The sequence below is a fragment of the Lactuca sativa genome, chromosome 8 (genome assembly GCF_002870075.4).
Source record: "Lactuca sativa cultivar Salinas chromosome 8, Lsat_Salinas_v11, whole genome shotgun sequence".
In the NCBI taxonomy this organism is placed as follows: Eukaryota; Viridiplantae; Streptophyta; class Magnoliopsida; order Asterales; family Asteraceae; genus Lactuca; species Lactuca sativa.
Window position 1 is genome coordinate 310,573,678 of NC_056630.2, and position 23,057 is coordinate 310,596,734.

The 23,057-nt window shown below is 35.7% G+C and overlaps 1 protein-coding gene across 1 annotated transcript; it reads left to right on the forward strand.

The window, feature by feature from the left end:
• The first annotated feature begins 16,975 nt into the window (after positions 1-16,975).
• Positions 16,976-22,067, forward strand: LOC111911085 (nucleobase-ascorbate transporter 6). The gene is made up of 13 exons (XM_023906869.3): positions 16,976-17,640; positions 18,324-18,421; positions 18,511-18,687; positions 19,513-19,689; positions 19,784-19,843; positions 19,928-20,112; positions 20,195-20,291; positions 20,812-20,898; positions 20,994-21,052; positions 21,134-21,225; positions 21,311-21,388; positions 21,494-21,654; positions 21,759-22,067. Exons 1-13 carry the CDS (start codon positions 17,529-17,531, stop codon positions 21,975-21,977), a joined length of 1,602 nt encoding a protein of 533 aa, XP_023762637.1. The 5' UTR covers positions 16,976-17,528; the 3' UTR covers positions 21,978-22,067.
• Positions 22,068-23,057: the final 990 nt, after the last annotated feature.

The following is a 23,057-nucleotide window of genomic DNA, read 5'->3' on the forward strand; positions in this document are numbered from 1 at the left end:
AGAAAAGGGTCCAGAAACGATTGCTTCCCAGATGAGGTATCCATTATCCTCAGATCCTATAACGTAATCTTCAAAGTGATGCGCCCAGACTTCATAATCATGGGTGTACAGGATGGGAATCTTCGTTGTTGATCCAACACTGTTCGAAATATTAATAATATTGGATTGCGACTTGTCCATAATTGATCGAATAACCTGTTCAAAGATCAGACTTGTAATATATCAAATTAGGGCAAAACAATAAATATCAAGATACATCAATTATGAGATGACGACTTAATAAATATCAATAAATGCGGAATAACCCTAATCGAAACCTTTTTCATAGAAAAGAAGTGTATGATTTACACAGCCTCCTGCTCTGATACCAATTGATAAATTAAAAACAAACTTGAAGATCGATTAGATCTATAAAACAGGTAAATTAATAAACGAGTAAACAGCAAGAACACAAGAATGGATCAAAGATGTCGAATGATTAATAAAAAATCATCAGCAGAGCTCGATAAAGAACTTCTACTGTAGAGGATTTAGGGTTTACAAGAACGATGAAGAAGATCTGTAAAGCTATCGTAATTGCTATCAATCGTTAACCTAATATACATGCAAGCACATTATTATATACTAAACCCTATCAGCTCACGGTTGGACAGGCCCAAACCGGAGTACAAAACATGGACTATTAACCGAGCCCAATAGACGCAATATACAAAAATGCTACTCTATGCTACCCAACAATATCAGTAAATCATAATAACCTCTCTCTCTCTCTCTCCTTAAATCATCCTAACAAGTTGCTTTGGTGAAGCCAACCCAAAATGACCATGCACAACCGGGTCAAGTACAGTGGCTGGTAGAAAGGTCCCAGGTGGAAAGGGAGGACTGAGGGTCGTTGGAGATGGCGGATTTGACGAAAATTAGTGCTTGGTATTCCGAAAAACGACTTGATTTGGCAGCGAATGATTTGGGAATGCACTGTAATAGCAGGAGGAAGAAGAGGAACCTCATCTTGTGGTCAATTTCTTTCTCTCTCTCTCTCTCACACACACACTGGTTATTTCAGAGAAAGCAATAGGGAAGAAGAAGAAGGGTGGGTGAAGAATTAGGGAAGGAGTAGAAAGAGAGTGATATCATAGTGTGTGGTCCGGATGAAAATGGTTATAACTTTTTTACTCCTTTTTTTTCTAAATGGGTAAATTGCATCACCGTTGTCGATCAGATTTGTTGTTTATGATTAGGGCTGGTTGAAATTGGAAGGCAGAGAATAGAGTGAAGAATTGTCGTCGATTAAGATTTAATGTTCATGATTAGGTTACTCTGTCAATAACAAAGAAGACGAAGAACAGAGTGAAGAATGTTGATTGAAATCGAAAGAGACACCGCTGCAATTTTTTTTGATTTAAACCTCCGATTTGTTGTGATGCAATTCATACGTGATTATTGGTTTTCTCTAAAACGAGAAGCATATGGAGTCTTCGTTGATTTCATGGCCACCGCTATTCAATTTAGGTTTATTGTAGGTCATGTACCATGTAATTTATACGTGATTATTGGCCTCCGATTTGTTGTTGATGCAATTCATACGTGATTATTGATTTTCTCTAAAACGAGAAGCATATGGAGTCTTCGTTGATTTCATGGCCACCGCTATTGAATTTAGGGTTATTGTAGGTCATGTACCGTGCCAATTGACGGGAGACTTTAATAATTGAGTTTGCATATTAAACCTGTTGACTAGGAAGGGGTTCACCGGATGACCCCTTCATTTTTTTTCAAAAGGACATTTTAAATCTTAAAAACATGAATTGTACCCTTAGAATGCAAAAAATAAGATAAGAGACATTTTAAACCAAAACATGTAAGTTTGTTGGGCTACAATGACATTTAACTTTTTTTTATTTACAAAATGAGTGGCTAGGATTGCGTCTCACGGTTTCATAAAATTAGTCCGTCTCACATTAATATATATACAGTGTTCTAAAAGGCGCGCCATGGCGCGCGCCAAGGCGTGCCATGGCATGAGGCGTGGCTTCGCCGTTATGAAAAGCTTCATAACGTTGCTGTTAGGCGTGACGCGTGGCAAGGCGTGATATGGCGCGTCATGGCGTGTTATGGCGCGTGTTTTTTCGTTTGAGACACAGTTTTTTGCTCTTTGTTATGTGTTTTCAAATTGGAGATACAAGTATTGTGGTTTTTGTTAACTTTTTGTTATTAGTTATTGATCTAACACTTCTAAGAAGTAGTTATATTTAATAAAAATTTATATTTATGTGGTAATATAATTTTAAATTAATACAAAATCGCCGTCTTACATCACGCCTTGAAAACGCCATGACTCGTTAAGCTTGAGGTTTGGCCTTGCCGCCACGTCATGCCTCACGCCATTTAGAACCTTTTATATATATATATATATATATATATATATATATATATATATATATATATATATATATATATATATATATATATATATATATATATATATATATATATATATATATATATATATATATATATATATATACACACACACACACAAAGTTTTGCAAGGAGAAATCTTAAATATTTTATAGTATTAAACTATCTATAAATATTTTTTAAAACATTTATTTTTATGTGGATAAAATATATTTTATTAATATTTTAAAGTAATAAACCTAGATCAACATCTATTTTTATAAAATCGAAGAGAATTTGACCATAAGCTAGAGATGAAGGTTTTTTGATATCACAAAATAAAGGTAATTTATTTCATAATTCATGGAATTTGTATAAAACGTTGTTTCCATATAAACCGGATAAATGGTGTCTTTTGTGGAAAACGGACAAAACACAAGCACACAATTTCATTATGATAAACCAAACATCGGGTACTAAAGTTCTTGATTCCCTTTGTCCTTGGTGTCTAAGCAAAAGCACTATTCACAACTTCCATCTTTTAAACCTTTTTGCTTTGAATCTTATTCTCTTTCTAATGGAATGACGCATTTGAGTGTCAATGCTTCAATCCCTATCTACTTGCTTATAAACTTGCATTTGGGTAGGTAATACTTTTTTATTTGCCAAATTACGTCGGAATTACTAAAATGATTTCATAAAAATGTGTCCATAGAAATGAGACAGAAGTATTATTAACATTCTCATGAATTACCTGTTTGGCAAAACAGGCTTATAAAAGCTAAATGCTACCTTTTATTTATATATAAGTATTTAGTTACTTTCCTTTTAATATATATAAAATGAAATTATAGATAAAAGATAAAATCTCTCAAATATAAGCGTTTAAACAACATCATACTTTCGAATGAAGTTTTGTTTTTCTTTCTTTTAAAAAGAAAAAAAAACTAAAAGTTAAAAGTTTATGAAAATTTAAAATTATTTAAGTTATTTTTAGTTACTAAATTTTTTTGGATGTTTTATTTTGGTTATTATATTTTGTTTAAGTCATCATTGGTCATTAAACTTTTTTATTTTTGTTCATTTTGGTCATTCTAAACGGTGGTAGCCGGTCTATAACATCAAACGACACAGTCAATATTATAATTAGTCATTGAATGTTTCTTGATGTTTTATTTTAGTCATTATATTTTATTTAAGTTATCATGTGTCAATGAACTTATTATTTATTTATTTTTTTTCATTTTAATCACTCTACTATTATCATTTATAAAAAAATTTAAAAAATGCTACAATTTTTTCCCATTCTCCACAACTAATCTTATTATTACATCAACTGTTTAAGAGTAAATAATATGAATAATTCTTGTGATTTAGGGTAACATGCATGTTTAATGTTTTCAATTGCTTCATACAAAACATAGTGATGATGATGAGTGGGTGTGTTTCTACCAACAATAAGAGTGAGGGGGTGAATAAGGGAAAAATAGCATTTTTAAAGTCATTGAGAGTGTTGAAGTTAAAAAAAAGAGTAAGTGTGTATGCTATCCTAAATCACAAAGATTATTCATATAATTTACACTAAAACAATTGATGTAACAAGTTTAGTTATGGAGAAAAAGAAAAAATTATATTAGTTTTTTAATTATTTTTTTTTATAAATGATAATAAAAAATGGAGTGACTAAAATGAAAAAAAAAATCAGTTCAGTGACCAATGACAGCTTAAACAAAATATAATGACTAAAATACAACACTTAGGAAAATTCAATAACTAATTATAACTTTGACAATATCGTTCGATGTTATACATTTGTTATCACCGGTTAAAATGACTAAAATGAACAAAAATAAACAAATTCGATGATCAATGATAGCTCAAACAAAATATAATAATTAAAATAGAACATAGTTAAAATTACAAAAATAGCCCTTGTGGTATGCATTTTTTTTTTGGATTTGGTCCAAGCCACGAGTTTTTTGGATTGGTGGTCATTTTGAGCTAGTTTTATTGCGTTTTTGGTCCCTTGGAAAACTGAAAAGACTAAAATGCCCTTTATGATATAATTTTTTATATTTTTTCTATTTAATTTAAAGGAAAAATAAAATAAATAACTAATTTGGGCCTACATCTCTCTCTCTGAAGAGGCCTTTAGATCAATCGATATATCAAACAATGACAATAAATAAGAACAAGAGAAATTCACGAAGAAAAACTTTCACTAAGAAAGATAATCTCACAAAGAGATTATCGTGTGCACAAAGCGACGATTAGGGTTTGTGAAAAGCGTAACCATTCACAAACTTGTACAAGATAATATATACTGCTATTCTAGACAATCCCTACAATTCAGGGATACGCTAGCTAATTAATCAAGATAACTAAGGAAACAGGATAAATACAAGATTTGTTACAATGCACTGAGTAAACTAAACTATTACAAATTGAGCTGCTGACGCGCTTGTGCTGATGCTGAGATACGTGCTGACGCTGAGTCTATTTTAAACATTATCATATTTCAAGGTTTGACCTTACAATCTCCCCCAATATGATGATGTTCAAAACAAACTAAATTAAGACGCCTCTGGAAAGAAATTCTTCATACTCAGCTTCAGCTTCAATTTTGACTGGCCAGTAAGGACTGTCCAGCAACTCCTGTCTTCTGTTCAGCAGCTCCATGGCAATAAGAATGTGAAATTCTCCGGATAGATCTTGATGACTCATGCACATTTGCCTTAAGCCAGCAAGGTGAGTGGTTGGAGCTTTTGGGATCTCAGTAGTTCGTTGAAAGCACATCCTCCTGTTTTTATCGAGATAGAACATCCCGTGTTCAGGAGCTGAGATAAATTGATGCTGAACCGGATCAACACCTAGAGGAATTGAATTGTTAATTACACCAGCACCAAAGTCTAGAACCAATACATCTTCACCATCAACATGAAACTTGGTTCTTCGAGATCTAGAAACTGACGACCTTTGGCCTTGATGCTGAGGTCGTTCTTTAGGAACAAGATCCAAACGCTGAACTTTCTTGATCAGCAGATGAAGAGCACAAGTCAGTTCTGAAGAGTGAGCTGAGGTTTGCTTGGATGCAAGATCGAGCAGTTCCATCCATTCCGAATACCCATATCTAATCAGCTCATCCCTCTTGACAACTTCAGTATATGAGTGCTGAGGACCTTGACGAGTGATCAGCAACGTAAGGATTTTCTCGTTTCGAGGTTTAGAAGCTTTGACTTTGATGATCTTATCTCCACACATTCGCCGATTAAAAACATCTTCAAATCTCTTTCGATCATTCCGGTCAAGAACACTGTCAGTCTTAGGCTTGCTAGAGCTAGGAGGAGGTTGAGAAGACTGAGCCTTGGACTGAAATTCCAGGAACTTCTGCATCTGAGCTTCAAAAGATCCCTTGTCCTGAAGTTTGTGCTGAATAAGAGATTCATCAGCTTGAGCAATGTTCTTTAGAAGCTGAGCTCGATTGGCTTCATCAAGAATTTGCTTGACTTGATCAGGGGACATGTTCCATTCAGCGGCAAGGTTTGACATACTGACAATGGACTTGGGTTTCTTCACAGTCAGAGAAGTATCAGTTTGAGAATGATCCAAGTCAGTATCTGCTACTTTCCGCTTTCGAGACAGCGGATGAGATTCTTCACTGGCAACGTCTGAATCCTCTCCTTGGACCGGAATGATGGGATCAGCAATAGGATCGGCTAATATCGGATGAGATTCTTTAAGGTCATCTGAGCTTTCTTGTTGGACCAGAATGAGAGGATCAATGAAGTTCATGTCAAGAATTTGACATTCATCATCAGGTTCATCATGCTCTTCATCATGCTCACTGTCTTCAAACAATTTTTCAGTAGTTGCTGGACTATTATGCCCCGCAGAATCAGATTCAGGAATGGGGTTGGGTGATTCATGCCGAATGATAGTGTTGTCAGCAGGTTCTGTGTCTTTCTCATTTGGTTCACCATCAGCATGAGCATTTGGTTCACCATGAGCATGATCATCAACATCAGCATCATCATCAGGATCTCCCCCTTTTTGAGCATCATCAGATTTGGGACTAGAGGGAGGAGTAAGTAAGAGAACCTCCTTGATTTGTTGAACATCAGCCTCAATACGAAGCAGACGCTGACTCATGTCCCGAGTCAGTGACATCAGTTCAGAAAATGCTGAAGCGGGAATTTGAACCATTGAGATACCTGGGGCAACTGAAGAGCTAGTATACATCCTTGGAGAGAAGTGGTGAGCTGCTGGTGACGGATGCTCCCCCTGTGACTGATGCTCCCCCTGTGAGGGATGCTCCCCCTGTGAGGGATGCTCCCCCTGAGAGGGATGCTCCCCCTGAGATGGTTGCTCCCCCAGAGGCATGGAATCCTGTGGTGCTGAGGAGGCTTTGCCAGTGTCCGAGATGAGGTGATGAGAAAGTTGAGGGGAGAAATGTCCGCCATCATGATGTTCCACCTCTTGATCAGCATGATTCATATGATTACCATCAGCACCTCCTTCATCAGTGTTAGCGGTGAGATAAGGCACAGTGTATGGATTGGCAATCCATTCTCTCATCCTATCAGAGATTCCAATGTCAGTATCCAAAGGATCATCCTGATACATACGAACGGACATTCGAGGGCATTGGATTAGATTCCCAGAGTGAGAAAAGTAGTCAGCAGCGAATAATTTGTCGAACACCAGGGCAATCCAGCATGGAAAGGGAACATGATCAGCACGCACATTGGCACGTAGAAGCTGAACAAGCTGATCAAAGAATAGTGCCCCATAATCTAGTCTTTTGTTGAGAAGAAGGGAGCAGACAACTTGTTGCTTATAATTGCTCAATTGATCACCACTGCGAGACTTGTGACCCACACACTTGCATAAAGCACCAGTGAAAAACTTCCAGCCTGGGGTCATGCACTGACGCAAAATAAGAGCTGATCGAGAACCAGCCTTTGAGTGATCATAACCCAGTTGATCAAACATGCGTTTACATCTTTCAATAGTTGGAGGTTCAGAGAAGGGTTCGAAAATTGGTAACCTTAAAGCAGCACTGAGAAGTTCTGCGGTGATGAAGACAGAGTGTCTTCCATGGCCAATGGTTCCGGTGATGGCATTGTTTTCTTCATTAATGATGGCAGTATAGTAGAACTCACATACTTGTTCAGGGAAGAACTCGGACGGTACATCACTGATTGCATATCGAAGGCGGCAAGAAGCCAAGAAATTGACGAAATCATCGAGTCCAAGACCTCGATGAACCTCTGGAATGTCAGGATTGAAGACGACATTGGTTGCCTTGATGTGAATTGGAAGTGGAGGAGAGTTTGGGGCAGGAACGACTCTTCGAGAGGTTGAGGAGTATGTGAACAGAGATGCCGCCATTGGAGAGTATTTGAGAATTCTAGGGTTTTTGAGAAAAGTTCAAGGTTTTGGAAGGAAAAATTAAACCAAGGGAGAAAGAGATTTAAATATGGAATGAAAAAGGGGGTTTTAAAAAAGGTAATGATTATCTTCATTAAAAAGGTGATGATTATCTTCATTAAGAAAAACGGCGCATCGTAACAACCTGTCAGAGTAGAAAATAGCCGTTGGATAAAAGAGCCGTTGACTGAAGGTGAAACGTCAATCAGTGTTTGCGGAAGCGCTGAGCTCAGTGTCACAAAAGTTACATGCTGAAAATATTTCTCCGTCAATTCAAGGTACAACTTGCTTAATCGGGGCTAGCAAGGAGATTGGTGCGTGTGATAGATACTAGTTACATTATCTAACCATCGGCACAGAGTGTTGTGACTTCATCAGTGAGTGGTTTATCTTACTGAATCATTAGACACTGAATAAGAGGAGGGTAAAGAATGGATTGTTGCGTATGATAAACCTTGGTGTTTTGGTCTAACCATCGGCAAAGATGTTTAGACTCTCATCAGCGTGTGTTTTGGCACACTGAATCACAGAATCAGTGTAAGATTAGTAAGAAGGGGTAGTTGCGTGTGATAGATCTTGGTGTTTTGATCTAACCATCGGCAAAGAGTTTCAAGTCGTTATCAGTGTATGGTTTAATACAGTGAATCATTCAACTTTTATTTAGAAGACTTGAAGAAGAGATAAAGATAAGAAATCAAACCAAAGTGCTCAGTAGCAAATATCATCAGTATGTCATCATCAGCACAATGTACATCAGCTTATAAGACAATATCAAACATTAGCACAATTAAACATCAAAATTAATTACAAGGAAATCATTCCCAGCTCTCCAATAATGTAAGCAGTTGATTGAGAATCCAGTGCCTTTGTGAAGATATCAGCAAGTTGCTCCGAAGTCTTGACATGTTCAAGAACAACTTTTCCCTTTTCAACATTATCTCTGATGAAGTGATGTCTGATTTCGATATGCTTTGTCTTTGAGTGCTGAACAGGATTTTGTGTGATCTGAATGGCACTGGTGTTGTCACAATATATGGGAGTCTTTGAGAACTTGAACCCATAGTCGAGAAGCTGATTTTGAATCCATAAGAGCCGAGCACAACATCTCCCAGCGGCAACATATTCAGCTTCTGCAGTTGAGATGGCTACTGATGTTTGTTTCTTGCTAGACCAGCTGATGAGACGATTGCCAAGGAAGTGACATCCACCAGATGTACTCTTTTTGTCTAAATTGCATCCAGCATAATCTGAGTCAGTGTATCCATAAAGTTCAAATGCTGAGTCGCGAGGATACCACAGAGCAAGGTTTTGAGTTCCCTTCAAGTATCGAAAAATACGTTTGACAGCCATGAGGTGAGATTCTTTTGGATTAGCTTGGAATCAAGCACAGAGAATGGTTCCAAACATGATATCAGGACGACTTGCTGTGAGATATAAGAGGGATCCAATCATTCCTCGATACAGAGAGTGATTGACATCAGTTCCAGTTGGATTAGCGTGTATCTTATCAGTCTTAGACACTGGGGTAGAGGCTGGTTTGCAGTCACTGAGAGAATACTTAACAAGCAGGTCAGAAATATATTTACTTTGACAAATAGAAATACCTGTCTTTTGTTGCTGAACTTCAAGACCTAAGAAAAAGGTCATCTTCCCCATCATGCTCATTTCGAACCTTTGAGACATGATCTCTGCAAATTCCTTGCTCAGTGTCTCATTTGGAGAACCAAAAATGATGTCATCGACATAAATTTGAACAAGAACCATGTCTGAGCCTTTGTTTTTGATGAAGAGAGTATTGTCGATTGCTCCTCGTCTGTATCCATTTTCAAGCAGATACGATGTCAGCGTCTCATACCAAGCCCTTGGAGCTTGCTTCATTCCATAAACAGCTTTGTCTAACCGGTACACGTAATCAGGATGATCTTTGTCCACAAAGCCTGGGGGCTGATTTAGGAACACTTCTTCTTCTAACACACCATGAAGGAATGTTGTTTTCACATCCATCTGATAGACAATGAAATTCATGTAAGATGCGTATGTGAGAAACAGTCTGATTGCTTCAATGCGAGCAACTGGAGCAAAAGTTTCCCCGTAGTCGATGGATTCAATTTGAGTAAACCCTTGAGCTACAAGCCTTGTCTTGTTGTGAGTGATGATTCCATCTTTATCAACCTTGTTACGATAGACCCAGCGAGTTCCAGTGATAGTCTTCCCGGATGGTCTTGGGACAAGAGTCCAAACTTTGTGCCTTTCAAACTCATTCAGTTCTTCTTGCATGGCTTTGATCCAATCAGCATCTTGAAGAGCTGTGTGTACTTTATCAGGTAAGATCATTGAAACGAAGTTAACATACATGCAAAAGTTATTAAGTACACTAGATCTGGTTCAGACACCATCATGAATATTCCCTATAATTCGATCAACAGGATGATCTCGATGTTCAATGACCGATGCTGATTCCGGAGAGATAGACACTGACATATTATTAGTTTCAGGTGAGTCTTCAGCTTCAAGAGTTTCATCAGCACCTAATGAATTATCTGCTGATGTGGCTGCAGTATCTTGATTCAAGGAACATGGAACTGGAATGATAGGATCAGAAGAATCAGTCTTATCTTCAGCATAAGGTGCTTCATCGAATGGACAAGAGAGAAGCTCTTGAAAGATAGAAGGAGAATGAGTGACTTTTTCATCAGTGTATGATTCCTCATCAAACTTCACATGAATGGATTCTTCAACACATTGCCTGTTCACATGAAAAACACAAAAAGCCTTTGAAATAGACGAGTACCCAACAAAAATACCTTTATCAGCCTTAGGTTCAAACTTGGATCTTGGGTCACGCTGATTTAGAATATAACAAATGCATCCGAACACATGAAAAAAGGATACGTCTGGATTTCGATCTTTCAGCATTTCATATGGAGTCTTCTTGTGAATCCTATGAATTAGAGATCGATTCTGAGTAAAACATGTTGTATTGACAGCTTCAGCCCAAAACGACATAGGAAGACCAACATGGATCATCAAGGTCCTTCCTGCCTCAATCAGTGTTCTATTTCTTCGTTCAGCAACACCATTTTGCTGAGGAGTACGAGGAGCTAAGAAGTTTTGTCCAATTCCTTTATGATCACAAAATTCTTCAAGAGATGAGTTTCGGAACTCAGTACCATGATCACTTCTTAGTTGCTTAACTTTAAGACCTGTCAGTGTCTCATTTTTACGAATCAATGAGATAATTTCCTGTGCAGCATGACTTTTCTTCTTCAGGAAAACTACCCATGTAAATCGAGTGAACTCATCAACGACCACTAGAGTATACTTATTTTCACCTAGTGAACGAACAGGAATAGGTCCGAACAAGTCCATGTGGAGTAGATGAAGAGGGACTGATATACTGGAACATGACTTGGGTTTGAAAGAGGACTCGGTTTGTTTTCCTTGTTCACAAGCTGAGCACATCTTGTCTTTCACAACGCTGAATTTTGGGAGCCCTCTAACTAGGTCTTGATTGGATATCTTGGATAGATTCTTGAAGTTCAGATGAGAAAACCTTTTGTGCCAAATCCAGCTAAGATTCGTCTGAGACTTTGTAAAGAAACATTGCATCAGTGCCTTGTCACTTGAGAACATGTCAAGAACATATATATATCATCTTTTCTACTTGCTGAGAGTACGATGTTCTTGTCAGTGTTTACAACTCTTCCTTCCTTCTTTGTAAAGTGAACTTCATAGTCAGCATCACACAATTGACTGATAGAAATAAGGTTGTGTTTGAGCCCCTTTACATATGAAACGTTTTGAAAAACCACGTTATTGCATTTGATATTTCCATATCCCTTAGTGAACCCCTTTCCATTGTCTCCATAAGTAACTGCAGGACCAGTTTTCTTAACATAATCTTCCAGGAGAGACTTTGATCCTGTCATATGCCTTGAACAACCACTATCTAAGTACCAAAGATGCTCCTGACCCTGCAGTGCAGAGAAACTAGTTAGAACACACTGACCCATTCAAAGATGGGTCATTCACAAAGTTATTTGATAATAGATTATAACACTCCTCAGGAAGACATTTTAAAGAGTTTGACTTAAGAGTCCATTTTTCATTTCTAACTTTAATATTTTCAGCTCTTGAGGATGATTTATCAAAAGAACATTCACTGATCTTGTGAGAGGAATCACCACATCTGTAACAAACTCTAGTACCAAAGTTCTTCTTGGTGAGCAAATTTTTTGATTTAACACATTTTGACATGTAAGATTCACCAAGAGAGCTTTGAGTCCTTTTGTTTATCATTGAGTCACGACTGAATTCAGTATCAGGAGGAGTTTGATCAGTGTTAGGTGATGAACTATCAGTATCTGATTTTGACTCATTCACAGATGGATTGCAATCAGGGAAGTGCTTGAGTTGTTCATGAACATCATGAAACACTCCATTTAAGATAGGAAAAGCAATAATATTCTCAGTTAGAGGGGTTGGTCTAACAAGATGAGCAGGATAAGAGGTAGGATCAATTCCGGTAATTTCAACATTACACTCAGTGATACCATCAGAATTAGTAATGCAATATTCATCAATTAAACTTTGATTAATAAAAGAGTTACTGACAAACTTATTTTTGAAATTGTTTTTCCTCTCATTCATGGAATAGACCTCAGATTCCTTTTCTTGTGATTTAAAAACTTTTTCAGCTTCTGCAAAATTACCCCCAAGAATTTTCTCACAAGAATGTGGAATTTGAGCTGAAATAATATAATTAGCATTCTTATGAGATTTTGCCCAAGTGTGAAGCACAGTTTGTTCTTTGATCAAAAGATTTTTAACATCGTCAATTTCAGCAGACAAAGATGAATTTGACAAACTAGTAATTCTAAGATTTTCCTGAGTGGACTCAATAATGCTATTTTTCATGGATATATCAGTTTCAAGAAGATCAATTTGATTTTGCAAATTTCTTATGGTTTGATTCTTCTTAGAATTAATGACACCCAAATACTCAAACATTTTGATTTTTTTCATTCATTGAATAGGAAACAAAGTTTTTAGCCTGGTACATTAAAGAAGAGTCAATGTTGTGCTTCCTGGAATTTTCAGCATCAGACATATCAGTGTCAAAAGTACTTTTGTCTTTATCAGAAATAGCCGGGTCCTCTATTTTGACCATTAGACACTTGACTTCATCATCTGATGACTCTTCATCAGTTTTCCATTTTTCTTCTTCAGCTACAAGCACTTTATGTTCCAAGTTTTCAGCCTTCAGCTTCTCAATCAGCTTGTTGTACTTCTGCTTCCAGTATTCATCTGAGCCTTGTTTCTTTTGTTTACAATCCTTTGCAAAATGATCAGTGCTTCCACAGTTAAAGCACTGAGCCTTCTCTTTCTTATCAGCACCATGCCTTTTATCAGCTCCTGACCCTTTTGAGAACTTTCCACCCATCTTCTTTTGAAACTTTGAGAAGTTTCGACCTGATTTTTCAAAGGTCTTCACAATCAAAGCTGCACTAGCCACAACCTTTTCAAGATCATCAGTGTCAGTTTTAGATGAATCAGTGTCTGAATCACTTTCAGTGTCTGAATCTGACACCAGCTTTTTGTTGGAGAACAAGGCTACAGAAGATTCACGCTGAGAATCTTTCATCAGTTCCTTTTTTTGAAGCTTGGATTCTTCATAGTATCGAAGATTTCCATAGAGACTTTGTAAGTCCATAGAGTGGATCTTCTCACTGTTTTTCAGCACATCAACATGATTCTCCCAACCTGCACCCAGAGAATCTAAAAACTTTTGCACTAGAACAGTTCTATGCTTCAACTGATCTAGTCTCCGAAGATCATTAACAAGAGTATTGAATCTGTTAAAAGTTTGAGTCAAGGTTTCACCTTTCTTAGCAAAAAAATGTTCATACCTTCGGTTAAGATCATTTATTTGAGTAGCCTTGACTTCTTCAGTTCCTTCAAAAGATACAGTCAGAGTATCCATCATCTTTTTTGCTGAGATGCAATTTTGAACCAACCCAAAGATGTTGTATGGCAGAGAATAGCTGATTGCGGCACGAGCACGAACATCTAGACCATGTTTTCTCTTGTCATCTGCCGTCCAGTTTTCTTTGGGAGTTTTCTTCATAGTACCATCAGGAACATTATTTTTAAGAGGCTGATACATCAGAACATACGGACCCTTTTCAACGATGTCCAACATGTCTTCATCAACAGACTCTAAGGCATATAGAGTCTTTATTTTCCACATAGCAAAGTTCGTTTCATCGAAAGGAGGGATTTTAGCAGAAGGATGATTTGATGAGTTTGATGAAGAAGAAGATGAAGCCATTTGTTTGATAAAAGAAACCTGCTCTGATACCAATTGAAGAGGCCTTTAGATCAATCGATATATCAAACAATGACAATAAATAAGAACAAGAGAAATTCACGAAGAAAAACTTTCACTAAGAAAGATAATCTCACAAAGAGATTATCGTGTGCACAAAGCGACGATTAGGGTTTGTGAAAAGCGTAACCATTCACAAACCTGTACAAGATAATATACACTGTTATTCTAGACAATCCCTACAATTCAGGGATACGCTAGCTAATTAATCAAGATAACTAAGGAAACAGGATAAATACAAGATTTGTTACAATGCACTGAGTAAACTAAACTATTACAAACTGAGCTGCTGACGCGCTTGTGCTGATGTTGAGATACGTGCTGACGCTGAGTCTATTTTAAACATTATCATATTTCAAGGTTTGACCTTACACTCTCACACACTCTCTCTCTTGTAAGAAAAACTTGATTGTGCAACTAGATCGGTTTATTCTTCTCTTTCAAAACACATCTATAATATCTGTAACATTCATTCAGATTAAGAAAGATCTGAATTTAAAACCCCCTTCTTCTTTTTATTTATCATTGGTTTGAAGGTTTAAATGATACATAATAAGAAAACGATTGAGAATAGGAGATTTTCAGTTATAAAGACGAAACAACACTACCACTCCATCATCTTCTTCCCTGTTCTTCACCTACAACTCAAGCTCCACACACACTTCTAGAAAATGATTTGCTACTGTTGTTGATATCTAATTACACATTAAAATAAGCTTCATTGTGTGTGTCTTGGGGTCGATGTTAGGTGTCACAGAACCTTGATTAGAAGTATTTTAGAGACGAATTAAGTTCTTAATTCCAGAACTGAAATGGAGATGGAGAAAGTTAGATTTGGAACAAAAACCATACACAATCCCACCTCCTACTGCCCTTGCTTTTTCATCACCACCCACCTTAACAAACTCAGGTGGCGGTGGCTTAAGACCCAGATCCAAAAATCGATGGGAAAAGTAATCTCCATGGTGGTTTTCATGTTCACTAGTAGTGACAAAAGCCGGAACACATAGGGACATTGTTCATCTTCTTCAATGACGCAACCATCTTCTACCAACCTTCTTGAAACATTATTTTTTTCACAAGAATCAAAGGTAAGATTCAAATCGCGTTTGTATGTGTAAATTCTTCATCGATCTTCATTGTTGGGTTCTTATCTTCCAGATCTAAGAAACAAGTAGATGAAACTTGATCCCTCAACTAGAAACCACGAATCAAACCTCTCAGTCAGAAATTAGGAAAATAACCCCTAAACTGGTGTTGTGAATCACAATCCTCACTCCTTATAGTTACCCAAATGGTTCGGATCTAGTGGAAGGAGATGAGATAGGCTTCCATAGATTAAAAAAGAAAAGGATAATCTTAACTAAAAAAAGGAAGAAGATGAGGACTTGTACTCTTCGCAGAAGTGTTGTGTACCCAAGAGAGAGAGAGAGAGAGAGAGAGAGAGAGAGGGCCCCTTCTTAATTTATTAATTATTAAAATAAATATATTAATATTAGATTTAAAAAGAAATGAAAAAAATTGAATAATAAATAACCTAAAGGTATTACAGTCATTTCACTATTTAGAAGAACAAAAAACGTAATGAAATTAGTTCAAAAAGACCATCAATCCACAAAACTCATTATTTGAACCAAAACTCTAAAAAATTACACACCACAAGGATATTTTTGCAATTTTGTCTAAGAACATATAAAAAAATCCAATAACAAAAATAACCTAAACCCAATATAAAAGAAAATTAGTTGTCAAACATATCATAATCCATTATGATGGTCAAATCAATGGTCACACCTATCATTTGTACGAGATGTTTCTTTTATTTAAAATTTTGAATAATCCATATGAAAATATAAAATACAACTATGATATATATATTTTCTGTTACGTTACATGTCATTTTCTATATTATTTTTTTTTTCTAGCAAACGTTCCTCAGCATGTAGGGAGGCCACCTCAGCCTCTCCGCGACATTCTTGATCCCTAATTACAAACACTCTAAGACTGGAGGGAGTGGTGCCACACTCCCTCCTCCTACCGTGTTTTTTTACAACACCCAAGGGGTGGAGAGACAGAGGACGAGATAGAGAAAGAAGAGAGAGATAGAGAGATAGAGGAAGAGAGAAAGCAAGGGATCTCTCCCAATTTCTACCGCAGTCTCAAACTGCACTTCCAAAACCGTATAGAGGGGGCGGTGTTTCAGTGTCACATCAGCTGAAACCGCAGCTGAACCGCACCCCACACACTCCAGCCTAATTACAACCATTATACACATCACTAAATCATAAAATTTAATGTGGATTTCATTTTTTTGGAATAATGATCTCCCATCATTTATATCTTGATGGGTTTTCATTTGTTTCCCCGTTTAAGAAATTACTTTGTTTGGTAATTAAACAAACTACACACAATTCAAACGTGTAATATAAACAAACATCATACTAAAAAAACACAAACGGTTATATGATAACAAACATTTAATCTCTCAATAAATGAAACATCATATTCGATACCATTGACCATTATGTATGATTTTCACACCTATCATACGATTCTGGGCATATACAAAACAAAACCGAATTCTTTGAGTGCAAAGGAAGGAATCATTTCTTATTATATGATGTAAATGCAACAAGATATGTCATAAAATTATGGCTTTAATTTACTGAAAATTTATTATTCAGGTAGGTGATAGGATCAGTACAAATCATTAAAGCAAGGCCATTTGAATGGCTTCCTTGTGCATGACTGTACAAAGTGCACAGATGAGTAAAGTTGGCAGTGGGGAAGATAGAGAGAGAGAGATGCTTTACAACTTTTTCTTTACTCTAAAGAATCAAAAGTAAAACACTCTCAAAACCCTAAACCAATTGAATTCAAAAAAGAACCAAAATATTCCTCATAAAGATAGTATTTTGATTTTCTTTGGTTCCTTACTCTCATCTTTCTCTATTACTTAACTCTGTTTCACACCCCTTTTCCCTTTTTTCCTAAAAAAATCATCAAAACCAGTTCCACCATGTTTTCTTGAAGAGTTCTATCAAGTGGGTGTTCATTCTTTAATCTTTTGTGTCATCACATTGTCTACAATCAAGATTTCAAGAAAAAGTTTGCATTTTTTTTCCACAGAAATTTGCGTCGTGGTATTGTGATCCATTTATTTATGCTTTTTAGATAGGAAACAACAGGTTATGGGGATTGAGTGATACCCTTTTCAAGATTTTGTGTCATATTGTTGAAATCAAGGTTATATCGTGTCGAAATTTGTGGGTTTTTTTTTGGATTCATAAGAAAAAAGTTTTAGACGACAGAGATGGCCGGAGGAGGGCAAGCGCCACCGCCGAAACAAGATGAGTTGCAGCCGCATCCTGCTAAAGATCAGCTTCCGAATGTTTCTTATTGCATAACAAGTCCACCACCATGGCGTAAGTTTTTGCTCTGTTTCTTCTTCTTCTTCTTCTTCAAACACATACTTATCTTTTTATTCTTAATGTTTTTTTCTCATTTTTCTCATGGTTTTCTAGCATTCTTTTGTGTTACTCATGTGGGTTTTGATCAGTAAAAACCCTTATGTGTAAACATTCTGAATGAGTTGTTCAAAAACGAAATTACAAAACTATGTAAAATTTGGATCATGATTACATTTTTTTTTATTATTTATATTGCTTTCAAAGTAAAATTGTTAACTTGCAAGGATGATTGATTATGGAGGAAAAGAAAAGCTTGATTGATTGATCATAACTTCAACAAAATTGAACGTTCTTGCAAAATCAGTGTTAAAAAAAAAGATTAATTTTAATGTAAAACGAAGAATGATGGTTAAAACTTTAAACTCAATCATTATGTGTTTTATTGTGCGTGTGTTTTGATAAAATTTATGTTTGTGTGTATTTTAACTGCTCATTTGTGTGAAAATTAACTATTAAATATTAATTACATCACGAAATGATTTTTCTGTTTTTATTTTTAATTTTTCTAATTAAAAAAGAAAACCCTCTTGAGATAAAAGTCCAATTATTCATCTTACGCTTTTTGTTTACATAAAATTACCAAAATGCCCTCCTTCACTTTCTTATTGTTAATTGACATTTTCTTGAATTTGCAACAGCCGAGGCAATACTTTTAGGTTTTCAGCATTATCTTGTGATGCTTGGAACAACCGTTCTGATTCCCACTACTCTCGTTCCTCAAATGGGTGGAGGGCATGTAAGTCATTTCACAAGATCTCAACTGCAATGTTGGTTTTTACTTCTAGTCGATAATTTGATTGGATACATGGGTTTTGTTTGTTTTAGGAAGAAAAAGCCAAAATGATTCAGACACTACTCTTCGTTGCGGGCATCAACACATTAACACAAACACTTTTTGGAACTCGTTTGCCAGCTGTCATTGGAGGCTCCTTTACTTTCATCCCTACAACCATTTCAATCATCTTGGCTGCTCGATATACTGACATTCTCGATCCTCAAGAGGTAAAACTAAACCTTATTCGTAGCCAGTGGCAGCGGTATCAGGTGGTGTCTTTCCTTTTGAGGTCGAGGGTTCAAGTCCTGTCGTGGACATAAGTGGAATAGGTGTTGTTAGCTTAGGAGTAGATAAGATTTGCCGGTTCAAAAAAAAAAATTCAAGATTTAATAAGGTCATTTACGTCTTTTACATATAAAAAATGTATTTAGGTAATATAAAAATCTTCAATTTTTGTCCACCTGACATCTACTTATTAATCACCCGTCCCATCTTTTTGGGTGGGACAAAATGCTGTAATTTTTATCCATCTAACATCAACTCATGTAGTTACTACTCCAGGTAGTTACTACTCCAGTAGTAACTACATGCCCCATCTTTTTGGATGGGTCCATATGACATCATCTCAGGTAGTTACTACTCTAGTAGTACTACCTACATGTCCACCTTTTTGTGTGGGACAAAATGCTGTAATTTTTGTTTATCTGACATCAGGTAGTTACTACTCTAGTAGTAGTAACTATCTGTCCCATTTTTTTCGATGGGACAAAAAGATGCAATTTTTGTCCCATATTTTTTGTGAGACAAAAATTTGCTATTTTAAACCTATTAACATCAAGTAGAGTAAAAAAGTTGTATATTTTGTCCAACTTTTTTTTGGTTAAGACAAAAGATAAGAGTTTTTGTTCTTTTTCTTATGGGACGAAAGTTGCAATTTTTTTTGTTCTTCTGGCTTGTTCCATTTTGTCATGAATAACAAATGGGGCCTATAAGTAGGGTTTTTATTAAAAAATTTAAGCCAATTTAATCCCAATTTCTTGATGATTATATAGAAATTTGAGAGAATTATGAGAGGGACACAAGGTGCTCTTATTGTGGCCTCAACTCTTCAAATTGTGCTTGGTTTTAGTGGACTTTGGCGCAATATCACAAGGTTCATGAGTCCATTGTCAGCAGTTCCACTCGTTGCTCTAACTGGATATGGGCTATACGAGTTTGGCTTTCCCTTGGTATAATACAATTTCATAACATCTCACTTTTATAAATTATAACATCTTCTTTTTTCTAACTTTTAGTTTTATATACTCGTATCATTTTCTTTAGGTTGCTAAATGTATCGAGATTGGACTTCCCCAAATCGTGTTTCTCCTGATTTTCTCACAGGTATTTATTAATAAAATGTTTTAATAAGAAAAAAATGAAATTAGAATGCTATTGTGTTAAACTACAATGATGTTTTTATTGCAGTATATACCACATCTTATGAGTGGAAAGAGTCATATATTTGATCGATTTGCTGTTTTATTTTCTGTTGTGATTGTGTGGATATATGCTCATTTACTCACTGTTGGTGGGGCCTACAAGAACAAATCTGACACAACTCAATATAGTTGTAGAACCGATCGTGCTGGAATCATAGGCGCTGCTCCTTGGTATACAATCTTTTTTTCATCGAATTTTGTTTATGTATTCTTAAATTCCACAAATTGTTTAAAAATTGTTTTTTTTTTATAGGATACGAGTTCCTTATCCGTTTCAATGGGGAGCTCCAACATTTGATGCCGGAGAAGCTTTTGCTATGATGGCTGCTTCATTCGTGTCTCTTGTCGAGGTTGTTTACATTTTCTTTTATGAGCTAAATTTAGTGTTTGGATTTTTCAAAAGTCTATTTATTCATTTAAACTAGAGCAAATTACATGAATGATCCCTATGGTTTAGGGTAATTTACATGTTTGATTCCTAACTTAATTTTTTATTCGAAAGGTTCTTACTGTATTTGTTATGTGTTTGATCCTGCCTTCCCTACCTAAAAATATTATTTTGCCCTTGATTTTTTAATTTATTTAAATAAACATACCTCCAACCCCACTTCCGTCACCTTATTTAACCTACCTCATAATTTTTTTTCTATTTAAATAGTAATTTTTTAGGTAAGACAGAGACCAAACGCGTAACAAAAGCAAACAACAGAAACTTCCGAGTTAAAAAAATAAATTAAGTACCAATTACACAAATTTCCCAAACCATTCCTCAAATTTATTCTTTAAACTTTACCTTGTATTTTTACATATGATAAGAAGTATTCATTTTATTCTATCTTAATGGATTCTTTTTTGGATTTTTCAAAACAGTCTACTGGCGCGTTCATTGCGGTTGCTAGATACGCGAGTGCAACACCTATGCCGCCTTCGGTTCTTAGCCGCGGCATTGGTTGGCAGGTACCGGAATACTAATTCCGCCGTAGCTCCGCCACTCCACCACCCAATTCCATCCATGATTTCGACTGATTCTTTATCGTTTTTTCTTTTTGAAGGGAGTCGGCATTTTGTTTTCTGGAATCTTTGGAACAGGAAATGGTTCAGCCGTATCAGTGTAAGCTTAAACTTATTACAGTTTAATTGATAAAATTGTCAAAATTTCTTTGCAAGATTCTTAAAATCAAATCTATTACAGCGAAAATGCTGGCTTACTTGGCTTAACACGCGTTGGTAGCAGAAGGGTTGTCCAGATTTCTGCTGGCTTCATGATATTCTTCTCTGTTCTTGGTAATAATCAAATTCGTTATTCTACATAAGCATTCGATTCATCTTTCTGTTTCTTAATTTCTTGATGATTGAACTCGATTTGCAGGAAAATTTGGGGCAGTATTTGCATCGATTCCCGCGCCGATTGTTGCAGCATTGTATTGTCTGTTCTTCGCCTATGTTGGTACGCATTAAACGTTAAAGCATTTTCAAGTTGCAGTTTAGGTTAAATTTTCTGCTAATCTGTTAATCTGGTGATTATTTTCTTGAAATCTTTGAATGAAAACAGGCTCAGCAGGTCTTGGATTTCTCCAATTTTGTAATTTAAACAGTTTCAGAGTAAAATTCATTCTTGGATTCTCGATCTTTATGGGGTTATCGATACCACAATACTTCAATGAGTACACTGCGATAAAGGGTTATGGTCCTGTCCACACGAAAGCCAGATGGGTAAGAAGTGTTCATCGAATTTTAATTTGAGATGTACCGATTTTGACCACAAAAAGTCAAACTTACACTAATGAGAACCCTTTTGATTCCTTTTCTTTCTTTAGTGGAATGATATGATAAATGTGCCTTTCTCTTCGGAAGCATTTGTGGGTGGATTATTGGCCATGTTGCTTGATGTTACATTAAGGCAGAAAGATGCTGCAACAAGGAAGGATAGAGGGATGCATTGGTGGGACAAATATAGATCTTTCAAGACGGATACAAGGAGTGAAGAATTTTACTCATTGCCCTTTAATCTCAACAAGTTTTTCCCTTCGGTTTGATTGAAAGATGGGATCTTGTTACACTTTTGCATAGTGCATTGTTTTGAATATTTAATCTTTATGCATATTCTATCTTTAAATCTTGATCAACTTTTGGCCTATGGTGCCCATCTTACAAAAAGTCCAAACCTTTTTTTGGCATTCCTTGCTTTCTTGAATTTCATTGGTTTTTTTCAAGACTCTAAAAAACCACCTTGGAGAAGGAACTTTTGTGTTATAAAATGTAACAAGAGAACAAAAGACATGTAAATAGATTGATTAAGACATGCTACCCTAATTACTATACTTAAAATAATTTTAATCCCTAATATAACTGATGTCTCATGTCTGATGTTTGGGTTTTCAAATTAATATATCATCAAGAAATACCAATCTAGAAATACCAATCTAGAACGAAAAAACAACAATTACTTTTTCATCCTCCATGAAGCATAATGGTATCTTTGTTTGTGTAGAGAAAGGAGACTCTTTAATGTTAGTTGAGGAAAAATAAAGTAGTACTACATATATCAAATTATATATACTTAACTTTTTATATTTAAACTAGATTATAACTCGTGTTAAACGCGGAAGAGCGTATAAAAAAACATAGAATTGTAAACATATATTACATCATAGGAAGCATGACAATTAAAAGTACATTACCATAGCTATTTTAAATTCATTATCATATATTACAATAGCTATTTTAACCTCATAACAATTAAAAGAATAAATAAAAAAACTAATAAATCATAGAGTAATAAAATATTTAAATAGTTCATTACAAAAAACAACTATGTTCGAATGCAAATTAAAATATATATAATCACTAATATCTACTTGGCATACTCACTTTATCAAAATCAGAACGGATTGAAAAAACTTGTTGAGAAGGATGTGCCGGAACTACATACTCAATCATATTTCCTTTAAAGAAATATAGGCTACTATTTCTATAATCTCATCATTCATGTGCATCTTCATTGTAGTTACTAACATTTACTTTAACCCACCGATTTTGAATGAAAACCTAAATAGCCCACAAATGATCTTCACTTACAGAGAAATATCCCAATTTTCCGTGAAACTTGATCAGTC

What these genes read in the sequence shown, in the direction of transcription:
- LOC111911085 (XM_023906869.3), top strand. Translation starts at nt 17,529, where the DNA reads ATGGCCGGAGGAGGGCAAGCGCCACCGCCGAAACAAGATGAGTTGCAG. An exon ending in AACAAGTCCACCACCATGGC is followed by an intron (nt 17,641 to 18,323) that starts GTAAGTTTTTGC and finishes AATTTGCAACAG; the next exon opens with CCGAGGCAATACTTTTAGGT. An exon ending in CATTCGTGTCTCTTGTCGAG is followed by an intron (nt 20,292 to 20,811) that starts GTTGTTTACATT and finishes TTTTCAAAACAG; the next exon opens with TCTACTGGCGCGTTCATTGC.